This window comes from Misgurnus anguillicaudatus, chromosome 11 (assembly GCF_027580225.2).
Source record: "Misgurnus anguillicaudatus chromosome 11, ASM2758022v2, whole genome shotgun sequence".
Taxonomy (NCBI): domain Eukaryota; kingdom Metazoa; phylum Chordata; class Actinopteri; order Cypriniformes; family Cobitidae; genus Misgurnus; species Misgurnus anguillicaudatus.
The window spans coordinates 14,335,108-14,357,850 of NC_073347.2; the positions used below are offsets into that span (position 1 = coordinate 14,335,108).

General features: G+C 38.3%; 1 protein-coding gene across 1 annotated transcript in view; it reads right to left on the reverse strand.

Annotated features, from left to right (window-relative positions):
- The window catches only part of atrn (attractin), an 86,962-nt gene that overhangs the window by 18,735 nt on the left and 45,484 nt on the right, over positions 1-22,743 (reverse strand). The window contains exons 25-26 of the mRNA XM_073873093.1: positions 17,295-17,356; positions 14,092-14,170 (exon numbers count right to left, since the gene is read on the reverse strand). Of these exons, the coding sequence (XP_073729194.1) occupies positions 14,092-14,170; positions 17,295-17,356 (141 nt within the window). The remainder of the gene's footprint in view (positions 1-14,091; positions 14,171-17,294; positions 17,357-22,743) is intronic.

Genomic DNA, 22,743 nt, shown 5'->3' on the forward strand with positions numbered 1-22,743 from the left:
CGTCATATGTATTTCCTTTTGCGACGGTGAGAACTAGGGCTGTAACAGTTCTCGGTAAAGAATCAAACCGTCCCGTTATCTGCTCAAGGTTCTGCACGCACTTGCACCGCGGTGCACCGTGTTTGATTCAAGCACGCATTTCTAGTAGTTTGGTGAAAAAACAATGCGTGATTACACGCGAGGATTAGGGCTGTGCAAAAATATCGATAAAGCTTACTATGGGGGTACATTTTTTGCATGATAGTGTATCGATATTTCAATCTCTACTATCGATATTTTTAAAAACCCATCAAATCCCTCTGTGTGCGTCAAACGACCTCCTTCGCGCGCTGCTGTAGTCGTCGCTTTCCAGTTGTCTGTCATATATGGCCAGTTAGCGAGGTGAGAAAATGTCAGAGAATTTAAAAACAACTGCAGCTTTCAAAGCCGACGTGTGGAAGCATTTTGGCTTAAAAAACGTTAAAAATACGTAGGACGTATGCACAACTATAATGAGCCCTTAACCCATACAAAGTTTGCTATTAATTATAATGTCTTAACAAGCTATTATTTAAAATGATTACAATTGTGATAAGTGTTACAGTAAAAGAAAAACGAACTGAAATGGATAAAAAAAATAACAACTGACCAACGATCATTCAGGAACACATTCCTCACCCAAGTACACTACAGACCCTCAGACTTTAAATCAATTCAACAGCACCATAAGTCTTACAATCTAAAGCCATGCTCATTTGATGCATAAAAGCAAAATGAATTCATGCTCTGAGAAATATCAATGTGATAAGAGAATAGCAGCAGCAAGTCTATTATGACCAGAATGTTCTTGTTACCAGTATTTGTTCTGCGCGGGCACTACAGGGACAGCTCGTTCTGAAGGAGACAGGCATGCCATCCTAAATCTATCTAAGCTGCAGCTGGCTCCTAATGGCTACCATTGGATAAGAAAAACTTGTGTCAATGAATCCCATTCAGTATTTCCTGATCTTTTCCTAGTGGTGACATAAGGAGATCCATTACAGATGAATATTTTGACACCGGAGCAGGGCAATTTCTAGGAATCCAATTTTATATTGCAACACATAGTTTAAATTAGTTCACTCTGACCGCATGCTGATATCAGTGTTTTAGCATCCATTCATCCATTTCATAAAGTGGGTGGCAGTGTGTGCTTCTCTGTTGCGTCCAGCACACAATGTCTAGCCTTTGTTTAACTGCGTGACTGTTTGTGGGTGGGTGAAAAAGCAAGAGCATATTACTGCAGAGGAAATCTGACCTCCAATTGAGAGGCGTTCAGAGCATCACTGATGAACTTGGCTACTGCAGTTGAGATCATTCCTCCAAACACACAAACACAAACAGGCGAGTTCCTCAACGCCGCAACCCTTCATCAAGATGAAGGGGGGAGGCTGACGTAAGCTTTCACAGAAGGAGGTAAAGAAAGAGCTGCTGATCGTGTGAAAACACATCGGATGAGGTTAAGAACTACGACCTTGTTCTTATTCAGAAATTTTCCTTTCTTAAAATACTAAAAACAAACAATTTTCAAGATGGTTTGTTAAAGGGACACTCTACTATTATGAAAATATGCTCGTTTTCCAGCTCCCCTAGAGTGAAACATTTGATTTTTACCGTTTTGGAATCCATTCAGCTGATCTCCGGGTCTGGTGGTATCACTTTTAGCATAGCCTAGCATAATCCATTAAATCTGATTAGACCATTAGCATCACGCTAAAAATAACCAGAGTTTTGATATTTTTCTGTTTAAAACTTGACTCTTCTGTAGTTACATTGTGTACGGAGACCGACGGAAAATTAAAAGTTGCGATTTTCGAGGCAAATATGGCTAGGGACTATACTCTCATTCTGGCGTAATAATCAAGGAATTTGCTGCCGTAACATGGCTCAGCAGGTGCAATGATATTACGCAGCACCCGAAAATAGTCCTTTCAGATTACTTTCAAAAGCAGGGGACTATTTTTGGGCACTGCGTAATATGGGTAAACAATGATATTAGGCAGTGCCCAGTCATTTTTAAGCGCGATGCTAATGGTCTAATCAGATTCAATGGATTATGCTAAGCTATGCTAAAAGTGCTAGCGCCAGACCCAGAGATCGGCTAAATGGATTCCAAAACGGTAAAAATCAAATGTTTAACTCTAGGGGAGCTTGAAAATGAGCCTATTTTAAAAAAAAGTGGAGTGTCCCTTTTACATGTTTACATTTTATATATTATGTTACTTGCAGTCTGTATTGCATGTTATCTGTGTTGTTCCTGCTCATTGTAAACAAAGACTAAAATCTGTCTCAAACTCACCAGTTATTGTTTTGAATCAAATTAATGACTCACTAAAATGATTGTCAAGTGACTCACTGAATCAGTCAGAGTGGTTTGTGACTTCCCGCAAGATATTATTGCATCATGTTCAAAACTACGAATTCAGAGCTCTGCTGAAGAAATTGGTACTTCAATAAAAAAGTCATTAAGTATCTTGCTATGCTGATGTCTACTTCTGCCTCTCTTTCTCCTCCATCACTCCTCATCTCTTCCATGAAATGACTAACTGAATTAGCAGGTTATCACTCCTACTTCCAAGCCATAATCATGGGCTATATAATCATACAACCCTGAGTCACAAACTTCCTAATTATAAACCAATAGTCATATTCATTTCGTTCATGTTCTCAAGAAGAGACAAAATACATGATGACTGTTTCAGTACGATAGGAGATGTTTGCCTCCGAGCGGCTGTGATCATGTAATGCTCCTCTTAATCATCTCACACAGGCGAAACGGGAAATGTGTCAAGACAAATAACACATTAGTGTAGAGGTGAACAGCCTGAAAAAGTGTTTTGACTCCAGTGACTGAAATCTATTTGAGGACGAGAAAGCCAACATTACCAACATCATTACGCTGAACATCTCAAACTGAACCAGTTAAAAGATAAAACTCAAAGAAAGCCTGACAATGGTGTTGTATTGCTAAAGTGAGTGGTCAAAAATGTTCAGCTTTGTACCGGACCGTTCAAAGAAACTAAGCTACAGCACTGTTTGCAGGGTGATACATACAACGAACCAGAAAAAGACCCGAGACCCCTGCTGCCAAACAAGCAGCTGCCATGCTTAAACGTCAAGTTTTCAAATCTTTTTATTCTGCGAGTCATGATAGCTCCCTCAACATTGTAAAGCATAACTTTGGCAGTGATATTGTAGTAAAGAAACATCAGGGTAGACAGGGGAATTGAACCGCGTCTTTTCTGGCATAATGCAGCAGTGTTCTTGCCAACTATTCTTACTTTTTTGGACATTATTCTTTTAAAACTGTCAGCTTGATTTAATTTTACTCTTTCTGTGCCAAAAATGGAAAGAAACATTTTGGTCATTTGACTCAAAAAACTGTAGCATCACTGAGGAAAACACACAAATGCTCAAGAGTATCTATTGCCTCACCTTACATTCATCTAGAGCAGTGGTTTTCAAATTTCTCTTACTACCGTAAAATTCCTGCAAACTCGGTGGACATTTTTAAAAAGTTATAACTATATTATTATCTATATTGTTGCATCATTCAAAATTCCTTTTTTGTCTGTCCCTGAATGCCTGAAGCTGACGCGAGCAGTGAGATTGACAGGTTAACAAGCTTGTTGAGCACATGACGTGTGCACCATGCACTGGCCAATCAAAATCACATTATTACAAACAGTAGTTGCTTCTGTGCATTCTACTTAATGCAGATTGATCGGTGACCTCAGTGTACTGCGAGAGCTGACAGTTTAGTTGGATATGGGACACCGTCTACATGAAAGCGCACCGGGGTACCAAACCGGAGACAACCTGTAGGAGGTAATCTGAATTTGTTTACCTTGTGACTGTGGCTTGTTTCACATGAATGTAAAGGAAGCTTGGACTATTCACTCAGGAGGTTAAGTAATCTGCGCATGCCATTTAGCCGATGATAACACCATTCGTTTCCACAATGTATGATTACCATGAGCGGTACTACCAAAATAACTGCATGATACGAACAGGAGCGAGAGGAAATGCAAATGAATTTCTGGCATCAGCTGGCATTCACCAAAAAATATGGTTGCGAGATGCAGAAAGTCGCCTTTCCCTGATCAACTGATGAACTGCGCATTACGATGCACAAATGCCCAGCTGTCACTCGCATTGTGTATTCCATCCTTTTATGCATGTGCGTTGGTGATGGCGTAAGATGAACGCTGCGGGGGCCCTGGGAACCTCGCAATACATGGCCCCGGTCATCCTTTCCTTAATACAGTGCAGTCGCCCTGTCCCATGTGCAGAAAAACACCCCCAAAGCATGATGCTACCACCCCCATGCATGGTGTTCTTGGGATGGTCCTCATCATTCTTCTTCCTTCAAACACGTTTAGTGGAATTATGACCAAAAAGTTCTATTTTGGTTACATCTGACCACATGACTTGTTCCCATGACTCCTCTGGACCATCCAAATGGTCATTGGCAAACTTAAGACGGGTCTGGACATGTGCTGGTTTAAGCAGGGGAACCTTTCGTGCCATGCATGATTTCAAACCACGAGGCCTTCGTGTATTACCAACAGTAACCTTGGAAACGGTGGTCCCAGCTCTTTTCAGGTCATTGACCAGCTCATCCCGTGTAGATCTGGGCTGATTTCTCACCTTTCTTAGGAACATTAAGACCCCCACGAGGTGAGATCTTGCATGAAGCCCCAGTCCGAGGTAGATTGAGTCATGTTTAGCTTCTTCCATTTTCTAATGATTGCTCCAACAGTGGACCTTGTGGACATGTACGATTTTGCCTCTAGTGTCTTTGGACACCTCTTTGGTCTTGGCTATGTTAGTAGTTGGATTCTTACTGATTGTATGGGATGGACAGGTGTTTTTATGCAGCTAACGACCTCAAACAGGTGCATTTAATTTAGGATAATAAATGGAGTGGAGGTGGACATTTTAAATCAAATCAAATCAAATCAAATCAAATCAAATTTTATTTATATAGCACAAATTCGTACATCAAGGCAATTCAGTGTGCTTTACAAAAAAAAAACAATGCTAAGAAAAACATCACAATAAAAACAGGAAACACACAGACACAAAGCTGATTCAAGGATAATAAAAGACGATAAAATAAAAATAAAAATAAAAACTGTAATGCTAAACAGTGTAGCTATGTTTAAAGCTCAGTCATAGGCACAAGAGAAAAGAAATGCTTTTAATTTGGATTTGAAGATCAATACATTTGTAGCACATCTAATTTCTTCTGGTAATTTATTCCAATCATGTGCGGCAGAGATGCTAAAAGCAGCTTCTCCATATTTTGTTTTAACTCTGTGTTCCACTAACTGACCAGAGTTTGTTGATCTCAGGTTCCTGTTTGGTTTATATTGTTCAAACATTTCAGAAATATACTCAGGTCCTGAACAATTCAGTGCTTTGTAAACTAAGAGCATTGCTTTAAAAACTATTCTGTGACTGATAGGAAGCCAATGCAAAGATTTTAGAACAGGGGTAATGTGCTCTATTCTCTTAGTCCTGGTTAGTAGTCTAGCAGCTGAATTTTGAATAAGCTGCAGTTGCTTTATAGTTTTTTTCGGGAGTGCAGTTAAGAGGCCATTGCAATAATCGACCCTACTAGAAATAAAAGCATGAATTAGCCGCTCTAGGTCTTTTTGAGGTACCAAGCCTTTGATTCTAGATATGTTCTTCAAATGATAGAATGCTGTTTTGGTGACCGCTTTGATATGACTGTTAAATGTGAGATCTGAATCTATCAGAACACCAAGATTACGAACTTGATCCCTAGTTTTAACAGCACGAGAATCCAGTTCTTTAATAATATTTGCTCTTTTATTTTTGTTACCAAATACAATAACCTCAGTTTTATCTTGGTTTAATTGTAAGAAATTTTGGTTCATCCAGATTTTTATTTGCTCTATACTGTGGAACAAAGAGTCAAGTGAGCTATTATCATCTGATTCAAGCGCCATATAAATTTGAGTATCATCAGCGTAACTATGATAATTAATTTTATTATTCTGTAAAATCTGACCTAAAGGTAACATGTAAAGATTAAACAAAAGTGGTCCGAGAATTGATCCCTGTGGGACTCCGCAAGTCATATCCACCCTATCTGATTCAGAATCTCCAAAGGTAACAAAATAACTCCGACCATGCAGGTAAGATCTGAACCAATCAAGGACTGTCCCGGAGACTCCTACCAGGTATTCCAGCCTGTCTATGAGAATTCTGTGATCTACAGTGTCAAATGCTGCACTGAGATCTAATAGAACCAGAACTGTTATTTTGTCAGAGTCAGTATTCAGCCGAATGTCATTTAAAACTTTAATCAAAGCAGTTTCAGTACTATGATGTGGTCGAAAGCCAGACTGAAATTTATCTAAAATGCCATTTGAAGTTATAAATTCGTTTAGTTGAATAAATACAGCCTTCTCGATTATCTTAGCTATAAAAGGAAGATTGGAAATTGGTCTATAATTATTCATTATAGAAGCATCCATCGATCTCTTTTTTAAAATGGGCTTAATAGCAGCGGTTTTCAAGGACGTTGGAAAAATACCCGATTGCAAGGAACTATTCACTATTTGCAGCAGATCAATTGATATAGAAGAAAAGATTGTTTTGAAAAAATCTGAAGGCAATACATCAAGACAGCACGTGGTAGATTTAAGATGTTTTACTATTTCATCCAGGAGTTTTTGGTCGATTAGATTAAAATGTGACAACGTAACCAAGTTATGTCTTGGCAGGGATAATGATGACAAAGAATCAATGTTAAACTTTGTAGTATCAATAGACTGTCTAATATTTATAATTTTTTCATTAAAAAAACATGCAAATTCATTACATTTTGATGTAGATTTAAATTCTGATGCTATTTGCTGTTTTGGATTTGTAAGCTTATCAACCATATTAAATAAAGTGCGGGTATTATTAATGCTATTATTTATCATTGCCGATATATATTGCTGTCTGGCCCTACGTAACTCATTATTGAAATAGCCAAGGCTTTGTTTATAGACATCATAATGTATTTGTAGTTTAGTTTTCCGCCATTTGCGTTCTGCTTTCCTACAGTCTCTTTTAAGGGTGCTTACCGTTGTGGTGATTCGCCATGGTGATTTATGTTTCCTTATATTTCTCTTTACCTTCAGCGGAGCAACACGATCGATGACGTGTAGTGTTTTAGCATTAAAACGATCCAAGAGTATATCAACTGATTCAGCACTTATTGTTGGAAATCTGGCTATAGCTTCTGTAAACTGAGCATTAGTACTCTCAGTAATGTATCTTTTTTTAATAGGTGCAGAATTTACTGGCAAATTCAAGGTAGCAAATGATTCAAAAAAGACACAAAAATGATCAGACAGGGCTAAGTCTTTAACCTTAACCGAAAAAATATCAAGACCTTTAGAAATTACCAAGTCTAAAATGTGACCATGAGTATGTGTACACTCTTTCACATGTTGAGTAAGATCAAAAGTGTCTAAAAGTGCTAAAAGTTCTTTGGCATTATTGTCTATACTATTGTCTATGTGAATGTTAAAATCCCCTGTAATAATGAACATCTTAAAATCAACTGATATAATAGAGAGTAATTCAGCAAATTCATCAATAAAATTAACAAGGTGTCGTGGTGGTCTATAAATAGTTAAAAACAAAATTTTGGGAGTACCCTTCAATATAAACGAAAGATATTCAAATGAATTAAAATGACCTAATTTATTTTCTTTACATTGATATGTGTCCTTAAATAAGGCAGCCACTCCTCCTCCTTTCCTACCACTTCGACATGCAGTCATATACGCATATTTTTCAGGAGCTGTCTCATTAAGGATAGTAGCACTACTATCTTCTGTAAGCCACGTTTCTGTAAGAAACATAAAATCTAAATTATAGGATGATATGAGATCGTTTACCAAGAATGATTTATTGGCGAGGGATCTGGTGTTAAGTAAGGCCAGTTTAATGGATATAGTGGGAGATCCTAAACAACTAGGTTGACGTAATACAGTTAACAGATTAGACAAATTTATTTTGTTAGTTACACGTTCATCATAAATCCTTCTATTTCCAATCAACACAGGAATAGATAAACCGGGTCCTAGCTTGTACTCAACAGAGTCTGCATAGCTATTTTCACAGTGGCAAGGACCCGGAACAAATCACTTAGTGTTTTTTGTGCACTGTGGAATTAGAGGACGGGATGCTTGACGGTGCGGCAGTTGTCTAAGTACTCGCTTTGAACAGCGGGGTGGAGTTGGACATATGGAAAGTTGAGCTCTGCTCTCTTTAATTAGAACACGCTCCCTAATAGACGATTGTGGCAGCTGAGAGGAGGATGTAAAGTATTGTTTAGCCTCCTTTTCAACCGGGGACAGGTTCTGAAGGCATTGGTTATTCGTCATTGGAAGAACTGGGATGATTGAATGGATATTCTGCCCATGAGTATTGTCCTTCGTGCTTATCCTGTTTGGGTATGGAATCCCAATATCATGACGTATGTTAGCACCAAGCAAACGAGACCCAATGTTGTTTGGATGTATCCCATCTGGTTTAAACCGGTCTTTGCAATTCCAAAAAATATTAAAATTGTCAATAAACCGTATTCCATATTTAAGGCAAGCCGATGTTAACCACGTATTCAGACCCAAAAGTCTGCTAAAAGATTCAACTCCCTTCCCCACGGTTGGAATGGGGCCCGAGATAAAAACTTCTTGTTGAAGATTTTTTATTTCCTTCAATAGCATAGAAAAGTCCTTTTTTAGGATCTCCGATCCAGTTTTGCTTTGTAAAATGTCAAAAGACCCAGTGTGAATAATAACGTGCATATTGTCTGGATATGCGGAAAGAATAGTTGGCAGCATTTCTGTTAAGTCTCTAACCGATGTATCAGAGACTGTCAGGTTTTCAGTTTTTGCCATTCTGATGTGTTTAGTTATATCATCTCCAATCAAGATCGTGTCTAAATTTTCAGGTACATAATTTCTTCTTTCCCCCATGCTATTAATAGTTTTAAGTCCATTTATTGAGTTTTCTTTGACCTTGATGCAAGTATTGTAATTAGCATCCCTAGGTTCATTTACGGACGTTTCATTCAGAGTCAAGAGTTCATACCTATTTTGTAGTGCGAGTTCAGGCGGTGATCTGACGGCAGGCACTCTCGTTCCTAGTTTCCCGTTCACCTTGCCCCTGCGTCGCACAACGTCAGACCAGGTCCCAGCCGGAGTTGACGCCTTCGGTCTAGCCCCGTTGCTGTTCCAATAAGACAAGCCACTGGGGGAGGTCGACGTAAAAGCCTCACCGGCCGGACCCGTGGCGCCAATGCATGTCACAGGTAAAACTTCAACCAAGTCCGCAACAGAGCGATCCGGATCAAAAACGCCGGTAGGTTCTTTTGCATCAATCTGAGTGGGCCCGCTGTCATCTAGTGACTCCAGCCCTAGAATAGCTGCCACAGAGTCAATAAACTGTTCACTTTCACGAATTTCAAGCTGGGTTCTCGTCTCGATAATCCGTTCAGTCTGAGTCTGAGATAGTTCTGATATATTCACCTGTGATCTTAAACTTTCTGATGTTGTGGTAGCATATGTCGCTAAATTAGCATTAGCATTATCCGGTCGGAGGAGCACTCTGGTAATTAGTTCTTCTAGGCGGTTAATCCGTTCCTCAAACAGCCGTTTTAGCTCGTCCATCGAAGATTTCGTGTCGGCACCAGTCGAAAAAATGCTGTGAGGTGGATGATCACTTGATTTGAAGTTTAGGTAGTTTGAAACTATTTGCAAAACTCATGCGCTCAACTGGTTAACTGTGAGAAGAGCCGGTCAATGGTGCTAGCTGATAAGGCAGACTAACAGGTCTTTGAGGGTCAGAATTCTAGCTTATAGACAGGTGTTCACATACTTATTTGCAGCTGTATCTATCATACAAATAAATAGTTAAAAAATCATATATTGTGATTTCTGGATTTTTTTTTCATTATGTCTCTCACAGTGGACATATCACATGGATTTCTAAGTGGGAGAACTTGCAAAATGGCAGGGTGTTCAAATACTTATTTTCCTCACTGTATGTTCACTAAACTTTTCCCCTCAAAATATCAAGGAAAATTGATTATTTGACCACTTTAAAAACAACAAAACAAAAAACCTTGACTGAGTTGGTAACATGTATTTGAGTTGTTGTAACAGTAAAAAGGACACACACGCACAAGCTATCAGGCCACCTCATTATAGCGCACTCACATAGACAAAGAATATCGACAGCTAATCCCACTATAGCTAATTCACAAGCCACTTGCTGTCAGTTTAATTCATGAGCTCATCAATAAAGGTGTGTGAGAGAGATTGTGTGCATCACAGAGGACCAATGAAGGCCACTAAATAGAAGCTTTTGGTCATTGCGAATTTAAATGGTATTAATCTCTGCACAAGCCCGAGTTAAAACCATTCTCAGATATTAAAATCCAATAGCAATATGACCTAGTCATTTCTCTCATATTCAACATCACTAAATGCCGTCTTATAGTCTTAAAATACTATCTGGGGTGCACTTTACAGACATTTCAAAGGGATGCTTTTGTGAATGTGATTCTGCAAATGATGCACATTCACAAGATTAAAGAAAATAATCAGCAGTCTGTTAGCATCAGCTCATCTCCACTGAGTGGCCCTTATTTGCATATCTTACAATTTCAACGTAGTGGCCCCGATAGACGGATAGCTCGCATCTTCCCACGAGGTTTGTGATAGTTATCACAGAAAGATTTACCTGGAAAGTCTTTCAAAGCACCTCAGGAGGAATTCTGTGTAATTATTCGCACACAAACACACATTCGCTCGCACATCACGCAGAGCGCTTTGAGAAAAGGTCACTTCTGATTTGCAATTATAGTTTTGACATCAGAGCAGCTCTCGGATGGTTTTCTCAAATCTTCAAATGGGACGCTGGTCTGCTAATACTTATTATAAAAAAAAATCAAAAGTAGAGTACAAAAATGTACAAAACTAAAGCACAAAATATCAAACGTAAAAATGAAAGACTTGAAAAAGATGATTTATTTCCCTTCTTTTCTTTCTTATCATGTTATGTCGTATTTGTGTAAATGTGTGCGTGTTTCTGAGATTGTAAAAAAGCCAGTCTCTTTAGGAAAGTCAATGGGTCTCATTCACTAAGCATGCGAACGCACAAATGTGGGCGTGAGATGCGAGTACGGATGTTTTCACGAACAAATCGTGATTCAACAAAAACTTTCATGTCAAAATTCCTTTTAAATATACGCAAAAATTAAAAAAAAACTTAAAACCACTCGTATGCAATAATCACATACGCTATAATCAAATACTAGGCTGTAATTATAATGTGTATGATAATGTTAATATATAAAATGTCCATGATTATATTTAAGATTATAATATTGTCTGTATTATATATTATTATACATGATCTATATTATTATTATTATTATTATTATTATTATTATATGCATTATATTATACATTATTATAGTTTACTTTTTTTACACATATAAAGAAAATGCACGTAATGACAAATCTTTATGCTTTCCCTCTTCGCTTTTTAAATCTCTATTTGAAAGTGTCTGCTTAATGCCCAATGTAAACGTCATGTAAATGACGTATTTATTTATTTTAAATACATATTAATTAAATGTCATATATGTTAACGCATCCAATACTTCTTTAATGTTACTCCAGTCGGTGGACAGCATTGGCTTCCTCCAGCGACAGCGAAACCTCACAAATAAAAAATGTAAAGCAATAATAAATATGATCATGGATTTCTTTGAGCTCCTTTGCTTCCATTAAAAAAAATTCGGTAGACCAGTGCTGCGCAAAGCCTTTATATGAAGCTGGTTTTAGCGTGTTTTATGCAAATTACCAACCTTGTGTATGTGTAACACTCGAAATTCACTAACGTAAGAACAAGTATAAGAAAAACTAGGCATTAGTCCTAAAGTGCGTTTTAATCCATAAAAAAGGTACGCAATCATTAGTGAATAAGACCCAATGTTTGCAATGCCTTTGGGCAGTTATTTCAGTCATGCAATACTAAAGTCCTATCTTTTTGAATGAGGAAACATAGATATATCTAAAATAATGTGCTAAAAGCACAATTAGACAACATAGTTCTCACCAACAAAACAAATCTGTCATCAACTTTACCATAACTTTAAGCATAAAACACCTTTTTTAGGATTGTTTCACTACTATGATAATTGGTTCCTTTTACAGCAGTGCTCAATGTTCTTATATCAAATATCTTTGATCATCCATGTTCATCCTTTATTGAAAAAGAATTTCTATCACCTAGAATGTATGGAAAAACATCTTAAAATTTACAGTTTCTGTCATTTTTACCTTAGTTAACAGGTGCAGGTGAATGCATTGTGATTGCCAGCTGATGAGCAGGAAAGGACTAAAATATGTCCGGCAGGGATGACCTTTTTTAGGCAAAAACCATTAAAGCTCACGTAACACACGCTGTTTCTGCATTTCTGATATTAATCTGGAGTACCTATAGAGTAGTATGACATCCTTTATATCTCTGAAGAGTCTTTAGTTTAATCAGATTTATAAAAGAAAGATTAGCTTTACCGAATCTTTCCGATAACGTACGAAAAAATGAAGAAGGAGGAGTTATAACACAGGAGGAGCGAGTACGAGTCATGCAACACTATACAATACTGTTTTAACTTATGATTCACTACATGTTCGTGTCATTTATATAATATACACGCGCCTATTTCCAACATAAGACAGAAGTCTTACTTACCACGTGTAACTCGTCATGACCCGGTTCTGAAAATCCACCGCATCAAACACACACGCAAAACTCCGCTGCTAATCCGGATAATAAACTATATCCATTGTTTCCATAAGGCTGGATGTCTTCTCCTTACATCCAAAAACACACTTCTTGTTGTGCCATGGTTGACTTTTGAAATTAAACAAAGCTGAGTGGCGTGATAAGCTGTTAGCAAGCTCTAGCGTCTCCCGCTGACTGACGGCTGGGCGGGGTTTTCCGGGGGAAGTTTTCCGGCGAAAGCCCATATAAAGAAGTGATACGTATCGAAAACCCCTGAAACGTCAGTTAGAACTGTAATCGAAAAAAACTAGCCGAAACTTGTACGAACCCTGGCGAAGTGCATTCGGCACAGAAATACTCTGAAACACGCCCAACTGCATTTTTGACACTTTGCCTACGTTAAGCATGAGGAAACAACTCTATAACCGTGTTAATAAGTCAGAATGCTTGAAATACCATTAAACCCCCCCTTTAAACTAAAAAATGTTTTTGATTACTGTGTTTTAGACTTCAAAGAACAAAAATATTTCTATATCAACTGATATTTCCGAATGCCAAGTTAAATTTTAAGTTTATTTTTTGACAAGTTTAAGATTAAATAAGCCATAGGTGCTTTATTTTTAAGAGTGAATGTCCTGCAAACTTCCAGGTTGACCTACAAAAATGTCATTCCTGCGGCACTCTATAACAATACACAAAGTGTGTGAAACAACGAGAGGAAAATTATGGTATAGAAAAATAACATTTTGGAGACAAAAATTCCATGACATTTCATGACTTGGATGGAAAAATAATTTTCCCTATCTTTCAATGTCTGGAATAGCATTGAACCCCCGAGTCATGCATGTAGCTAAAGGCTTAAAAGTGTTAAAATGCTCAGACGTGCATGTGCACAAATGAATGTGCCGAGTAAGGGAAAAAACGTTACAGTTTATATTGGACGAGAACACTTTATTAGGACAGATGGTGAAGAAGGTTTTTTAAAGAACACTCACATTAGCCCAACACCTGCATGGCTTAAATTGGCCTCCTGAAACCTTTCAAAAATCAATCCACTACAGTCTCCGTGGCTGTAAAATTAGGGCTCATTATCAAATCACTCCTCCAGCATCACAACTTGATTCAATCCAGCTTGATTGATAACCTTGCTACCAAATTTGTATTTTAACACGAGGAGGCTTTAAATTGGTGTGAACCATCATGAATTGCTAACTAGAAGAGAGATGATACAGCACTGACCTCTCTTCTCCGTGACGCCCAGCAGCTCTGTTTAATCTTCCACACAACTGCTGCCACCAGAAGCAGGGATAGGAAACAGCTGCGCAGACAGAACAGGAATTGCAAATGAACAATCAATTATATTTTTTTATGGATGTTACCTTAAACTGGAAAAAATCCAACATGCCATGCCAAAGTCATATCTCCAGAATACAACCCTGCTTATGTTTAATGGATTAGAGGTGGCTCCACATATCCAAGTGGTGTGCTAAAGATCAGGGGCGTCATATTCAAATGGAAACGGGGCCAAGGCTCATAAACGCACCTCTTGAGAATATAAAAACTGCTGTATGTAAGTTTATGTAAGTGTTGGTGCATCTTTTTAACTACATAAATGTACAGTCTTTGAACAGATCACATAAATAGTATAAAGTGTAATTCATTATGGTTAAACTGATATTACTAATAATGGCCGACTACAGCCGTGAATGCATGCATGTGCGTGCTGCATACAAGTGTTTGTACTATACTGTATGTGTCTTAAACATGATGCATGAGCATGACCAGATCAGACTTCAATTTTATCATCCTCTTGCTTTATGTGAATCGATAAGAATTATAACAAGCCGCATGGTTTAATTTTTTTGTGTATGTGTGGGAATGTGTGCATGTGTCAAAGAGAAAAACACTGTATATATGGTTTTCACCACCTGCTTCCTAAATCAATAACATATTACAGTGGGTCTTCAAGAGGTGAATTAGAGCTTAGAGCCATATCACATCCATAACACTCTTATCAACTGCAATCTAACCCATTTCTCAAAAATGTACATTCGCACTAAAATATAGTAATATCTTCAGCTTAAATGTTTTAACAAGATCCTAAATTGTCAATTTATATGATAGTGACAAAACGTAATTACAATGTTATTATTGTGTAACTACATGCTTGTAAGACTTTTTTTTACAGTGTCCTTGCATGGTGTCAACATGTACTTAAAATAGGGTTATGGTTTGTTTCAGGGTTAGTTGTATGTAATAATGCATAATTTACTGTTAATACTATAGTAAAACAATGTATTGTGTAGGGATCTCCCGATACCACATTTCCGATCTGATACCAGAATTCCGAATATCAGCCGATACCTGCCCGATACTACTGTAATTAAATGTGCATAGTGCTTTCTGATACATCTAGCAGGGCTTTGAACCGGAATGTTTTCCCAATTGGTTCGTTCTGAACAGAAACAGTATTTTAACGTTTCCGGTTTTCAGTTCAACCATTAAAGGTGCAGTGTGTACGTTTTTGCGGCATCTAGTGGTGAGGTTGCAAATTGCAACCAACAGCTTAGTCCACGGCTCACCCCTGGCTTTTGAAACACATAGAGAAGCTACGCTAGCCACCACCTGACAAACATGTCATCGTCGGAGACAACTTAGACAAAACGGAGACAAAATGGCGACTTACATGTAAGGGGACCCTCGGTGTATGTAGATAAAAAAGGTCTCATTCTAAGGCAATAAACACATAACGGTTCATTATGAAAGGTCATTATACACCCCTGAAAATATAGTTTTGTATATTATTTTGCATTTCTGTCAAAAGATCCTTCTAAAAAATTACACACTGCACCTTTAAGTTGACGTTCCTGAACCGATAAGAACAAAAAAATAAAGTTCCCGAACCGGTTAATAACCTTCCACGTCAGCTGTGGGACATACATATAAGTAGGCTGATCATTAGGACATTAAACTTGATACGTCTACATAATTTTCCTTAGTCTCTATCTTGTCATCAAACATTAAAAAGGCTACATTACGTAAGAGGCATTACTGTAATTTTGACATGCCTACATTTGTTGAGTGCACAAACACGCGCACACACATAGACGGAGGACAAATTCCAAACGGCGCTTCGGGAAGAAGATGCAGCATAAACAGTCGCTCCACATAAAGTGAAAATAACGTTGTTTTTCAGTGCTTTATTCACCAAATGTATTTTATTACATCAAGAGTTCTGATCTTTGAAGGGCATAGGGATAATCATATTTGATTGGAGTTGGACCGGACACATTCAAACGCATATTGTTCACTTAAGCGCCTTTTTGTGGTTAAATTGTTTAAAATGAGTAAGTGTTAACATTTGCAAGCCTTTGAAACACGTGCAAATGATCAACTTTCACCCTATTTAAATTTGCGTATTAATCTGTACGGATCACGGATCAACTGCGATCCATTACACCACTAATTTGTATTAAAAAAACAAACATCTTGAGATACTTGGTAGCCTACAATATTTACCTCTTATAATTGAGCATTAAAGACTTGGGCTTGAATAGGCTACTTGCTGGAGGCAAGCTTCTCATTTCTCTGATGAGTCGACGACGACCGGAAGTGAACTTCACCGAGTCATATTGCACAAAAATCTTTTCAAAGAACGGAAAAAATAACTATATTAACCGGTTACCATTATTTTCAATAAAGGGTTCTGTTCCAGAACATATATGTTTGGAAAGTTTCTGGTTTCATTTCTGTTCCTTGCAAAACATCAAGTTTCTGGTTTTCTTTTTCGTTCCGTGAACCGGTTCAAAGCCTTGACATCTAGTATAATTTTAAATGTAAAAATCAATATACAAGTTACAGGAAACATTAGTAATTATTAATCATGGCAGTGTTTAGGAGAACATATAATAGGTACGTTTAATCAATTAAGTAGATGGTTATTTTGGGAATTATGCACTTGACCGGATCTTTTATGCACATTCCGGGTGCAGAATTGATGCGCCCAAGTCATATACACACTACGTTAATGGGCTTTCTGGGCACAGAATTGATGCACTTGAATCATCCTCTCATGGGAATCCTCGCTCCGCAATGGAAAGTTCATAACTATTAAAACACGAAGAGAATAGATGCACCAGGTGCCCAGCACATAGTGAATTGCATCCATCCAACGGCTTACTGAGACTTTACAAAATCAGATATTTAAAATAGCCTACGTGTGTGTGCGTGTGTGTATGGCGGGTTTCATCCATCCGCTTCACCGGTGGATTAACTCAGTTTGCTTTTAGCTTGTCAGTAACAACCATGGCTAACGCACAGTATCAGAATTGGATCGGTCATGGTGTTGGACCTTGATCCGATGCCCGGCCCTGATACTGATCCACAATATCGGATCGGGACATCCCTAGTATTGTGTGTTACAGCTTCATTACATCACTTACCTGAAGAATGTGACAAAGAACTGCACCAGATCCATGAAGTTACTATGCTGAGAGAAGGCAATCTGAAAAGGAAGGGAAAAGGGAGTGTTAAACGGTGAGAAGCACAATTATTTATGTGTTTGTGTGTGTACTTGTGTTTTGTTGGTGTCTACAGTAAATAGGACATAGAAACAAATGTTTCTTTTCTAAATGTACCAATAGTGCCCCCTGCTGATACACTGATCTCTTTCTCTACACGTTCAACAGAATAGAACAAATCTTACAATGAATATCTCCAGTTTAAAATAAATCAAATTATTACAAGTAAATCACATTTTTTGCACACTTGCATTATTATATATATGCATTACTTTGTATTATTGGATCTCCAATAACAAGGACGAAAGAACTAATGGATATTCTTTCCAAGTATTACAAAAATTGTTGGGGAACCAGGATTAATTAATTAAAACACTGTTTAAATTACCCCAGTTTACCCAATTCAAGTGTAAAAAACCAAGGAGCAACCTTCTGATCTCTATCAAGAAGCCAACATGGACTGCAATTCAGTGGCCGCTAGAAACGGGCTCCAAAAGGGAGTCAATCCCCATAGATCCCCCATGTTAAACTGCCCAACTTTACAGCTGAAATAAATATGTTTACAGCCTGGTACAAAAAGTGTTTTTGGTCTATATAGCTCATTTTCCCACCTTATGACAACTGTGAGGGGGGTACATTTTTTTGTAACTCATCTGTTTAAATTATATTAAGGTACTACTGCTATTGCTGTCACTACTGTGGGCATGGCTTCAGCAACCAGCCACTTCAGCTTTACCCACCTATGGGTGACGTCACGGACACTACGTCAATTTTTTTTACAGTCTAGGGTGAAAACACAGACACATTTCTGAAATTCAAACATATTTGAAACAAGCATCCAAAAATTGCATCATTTTCTTCATTGCTTCATGTATCAAAACTATCCCTCATAAAGAGTGCAGAGTACAGGAGAAAGAAAATAAGTTTACCGCATTACCACCCTATTCTCTCCATCTTTCTCCTGCTTTCTAACAGGCGCTTTGCCTCTCTTCTCCTCAAAGGCATTTCCAAAATAAGCACAGTGTTTTAAAGGAGTCAATGGCGTGAGGACAGGGTAAAAGAGAGCATGCCAGACATCCACAGCATGGAGGGCGAATTCACACAGAGCTTTCATTCAGCAGATGCTGTGCGCCGATACGGCCACGCTCACACGGCTGAAACTCATGCACGGCCTCATGCTCAGACTCGCAGATTCAAAGACAAACGGGGCCTGACTCACAGCTTCAGCACACACACATGCGTGCTACATATAACAATACCAATCAGACTTATAACTGCAACACACACAACAACCTTTGTCTTGCATGTGCATTCACACTGGGGCTGTGACGTACAAAACTAGAAATAGATTTTAGTTGGTCATGTTTTAATGATGCCACATGCAACCTAAACTAATGTGTTCCTGCCGCTCAACTGGTAGAGCATTTCAGTAGCAATGCAAAGGTCAGGAGTTCGATCTTCAGGAAACAGAGACGTTGATGACTTTATTTTTAGCTTGAGTGCACTGTAAGTCGCTTTGGATACGTGTCTGCTAAATGCATAGATACAAATGTAATGTAAGAATGCAGAACAGGATTGCCTATAGGTTAACTAACTAGTTTCAGTACAAAACAAACCTTTTCAAACTGTTACAGTTATTGCAAACGTGATCACAGGATATGCCAGGGCATTGGAAAGCAAACTAAGACGTCTAAAGTTGCTGTTTGATTGTTAGCATAGGCCGAGTTTAGTGTTTGTGCTTGTGGGGTACCTAACGTCAAAAAAGGGTACTGCAATACTTTGAAATTAGCAAGAGAGTGCGCCTTCATGGTTAAAGTATGGTTTAAATGAATTAAAACTATTTTAGCAATAAGTTACTCAGTCTTCCTATTAACTCTTTCCCTGCCATTGACGAGTTAACTCGTCAATTAAGAGAAAACGCTTCTGTGCAAATGACGAGTTTTTCCAGAAATCCATACTTCTGCTATTATGCACTAGGTGGCACTCCTACCCAATTTATAAAACCCGAAAGTATTCCCTTAGGACAAACAGTTCAAACTCTGTGTATGTTTTGATCAACGCTCTGAATCTGATCTCTATCAAAAGTCCTTCACAAAAATGCAATTATCTCAGCTATTGGCACAAAATTTGGTATTTTTAAAAATATTTAAGAGGTGATACAAAGAGAACAAATAAAGGTACAATGGCAGGTTTTTTTTAGAAAGCAGAGGGTCTTTCATTTGATATATTGTATGTTTAAATATTTAAAGAAAAACATTTTCTGGGAGGTATTAAACTTTTGTGAAAATCATAAAAAATGCTGTCAGGGAACGAGTTAAGATATTAAGATTAGACAAGAAAATATGAATTCTTATACTTTTATGTCATTAATAGCTCAGACAAAATCATAATTGGCTATGGTCTGGGGCAATGCCCCCCTGCCTTCACAAACTCTGCCTTTGTTTGCTATAGTGTTCTGAGGGATGCAAAATGGATACATAATGGCGCAAAATGGCTAATGTAATGCTTTCTTTAAAGACCGGGTATCTGATTTGATCCAGAAACATTTTTAGTTATGCGGGTTAAAAGTCTCCTCACATCCAGCAATCACTATGTTAAGTTGTTTAAATGTATTTGTAGAAATTTACGTCATCTGTGAAAGGCGTACGACTAAAAAATGTTCAACCAATCATAGATCTCGGTCCGAACGGACATTGCCTTTTTTGTCCCTCATTCGTAAGCGTAATTCGAATGCCACCGCGCAGCCTGTTCACACAGACACCATACGTCATCGGCACGTTCACGTGCCCTCACCTCCCGTCTGTAAACAGAGGGAGAATGGCAAACTTTCCTGAATTGACAACCTGCACAGGAGCCACAAAATTAAAGACATGTTTAAAAGCAACACCAAAGAGTTCTTTTTTACCTTAAAATAACGTTTCCAAAAAAGTTTCAGTGGTTCATCCACTCAAAACAGGGTGAATGGCACTTTCACATTCGCTTTGCAGCCCTCTATTGGCCAAAACCGCACTAAAGAAGTTTCCAACCGTCGGGTAGTGGTCCTGTAGTCCGAGTGAAAACTACAAAAACTTGCTTCACGGCAGACCTACAATCCAATCAGAGCCAGCTATGCTGCCGTATTTACGACAGTGGTAATGAACAATTACGTTTCTAACCTGAAGGGGGAGCAAAGAGCAATAAGTCTTTAGTGTTGCTTTAAAGCAACAACAGCAAAAATGCCTGGATCAGCAAAGAGCAAAAACCCAAATTAACATCGATAACTTTACTGCTTTACCATGAGATGCAAACAGCTGCAGGAGGCAAAGGGTCTGAAAGGGCACTGTTTATTTTGGTAAAGTAGGTACGCAATATGTTTGTATTGAGATGGATTCAAATATTCTACTTTGATGAAACATTGTGTTGCTTATGAATTTTGTGTTAGTTTACGGATTAGCGTAACGATATAGTTACTACGTCTACACAACCGAAAGGTACAAATAATGACCAAACCTATCGATTATGGAAAATAATGTGTTTTTAACCATAAACCACGCAAACAAATTGGATTATTCCCAAATATACAAAATATCATGGTTTTAACAATGAAATACGTGCCCTTTAATAATTACATTTTAAAGCAACAGTGTACTTTTTTATCACTCATTTCCAAAACTTTCTTCTTGCAAAAATCATGAAGCTGATCACACTCAAGCCAGAAGTTTTTCATTATCACTGCGCAGAATGAGTTGAAGCCAAAGCTTCGAATTTAGCTTTAAAAGTTCTAAAAAAGTTAAGCTTTAATAACACGCAACCAAATTAATCTTTGAAGAGAACCAACATGCTATAAAGTCACAGTGTTTAGAAAGTTAACCTACGGACGGCCTCGGAACATTAAACAGAGCCAGATTTATTTTCATTTTAAAGATATATCCGTTTTTACTAGCATTAACACTTTTTCAGCAGAATCATCTGAAATGCTCCTACTAGATTTCAAAGACACTTGCTTCCCCACTGGCCAAAACTACACGGGCAGCGCAAAGCCTCTTACCACAGACGAAAACAAAACGGCAAAAACAGAAGGCAATCCTTCCCTATTCAAATGGAGCACAAAACTCCTGGACTGTCTGATGCCTCTTATTCCGCTCAGACTCTTCCCTCTGTTTTTCTCTTAAAGTAGCATGTGTTTCAACTTAGCATTCCTTCTAATACTTCAGCCTCGGTGTGTCGTGTTTACTGAGCAAGTTTTGAAGGCTGCGTTTCTCCTCAGCCCAAACTCTCCTTTCGTTCTTCTCTAAACTTTTGACAACAGTCCCCCTGTCCTCCGGAGTGACCCCATTCCCCCACGCTCACACAAACAACTACTGTTAGTTGAAACGTGGCAACCAAAGGTCAATCAAAGAAGGCGAAGGATAGAGAAAAAACATTACCTGACTGATATTCACCGTTTCTCCATAAGCAGAGGCTGTAAACTTGTTCTAAAATAACGGATAAACAATCAAACACACACCCTGAGTTTCGGCGTCCAAGCTCAGGAGTTTAGATCACTCTCCAACAGCAAAGGAAGAGAGGAGGGGGTAAAGGAAAAACGAGGAGGAGGACGGAAAGGAAAGCTTTGCCAAATAATTTCCAGACCAGGCTGCAAAGGCCAAATATACGAAAAAAGGGACTTAATCTCGCCTGAGCTTACAAAGTTAAAGCAAAATAAAAACAATAAGACCATCAGTGATGTTTGCATGGTAATCATTGTCAAATCACCCATGACCACTGTAAACATTTAATACAAATCAGTCATTCCTTCAAAATAACACCTGTTATGGTGCAATGTGGGACTTTTTAAAAGGATCACTTGACAGAAATGCAATACACATAACTACATTATCAGTGGTATATAAAGACCCTAGAAAATTTACTGTACAGTTTTTATTAACTTAGAATGAGCCGTTTTTATCTACATACACTGTGGGTCCCCTTACATGAAAGTCGTAATTTCACATAGTCATGTTTCTACAGTAGCCCTAAACAGACAAACTGCTCTATAAAGTGTGTTTTGTTACTACGATGTCTCAGACGATGACGTGTTTGTCCTTTGGAGGCTACTGTAGCTTCTCTATGCCTTTTCGAAAAGGAGGGGTGAGCTGTGGACTGAGCCGATGGTTGCAATTCACAGCCTCCCCACTAGATGCCACTAAAAACCCCACATTGCACCTTTAAAAGGATAGTTCACCCAAAAATTAAAACAGCGTCACCAATGACTCACCCTCACGCCGCTCCAAACTCGCAAGACCCCCGTTCATCCCCAGAACACAGCCCAAGATGCTCTACATTCAGTCCGAGAGCCTGTCGACCCCCCACCGAAAACCCACGCACGGTACACTGTCCATGTCCAGAAAGG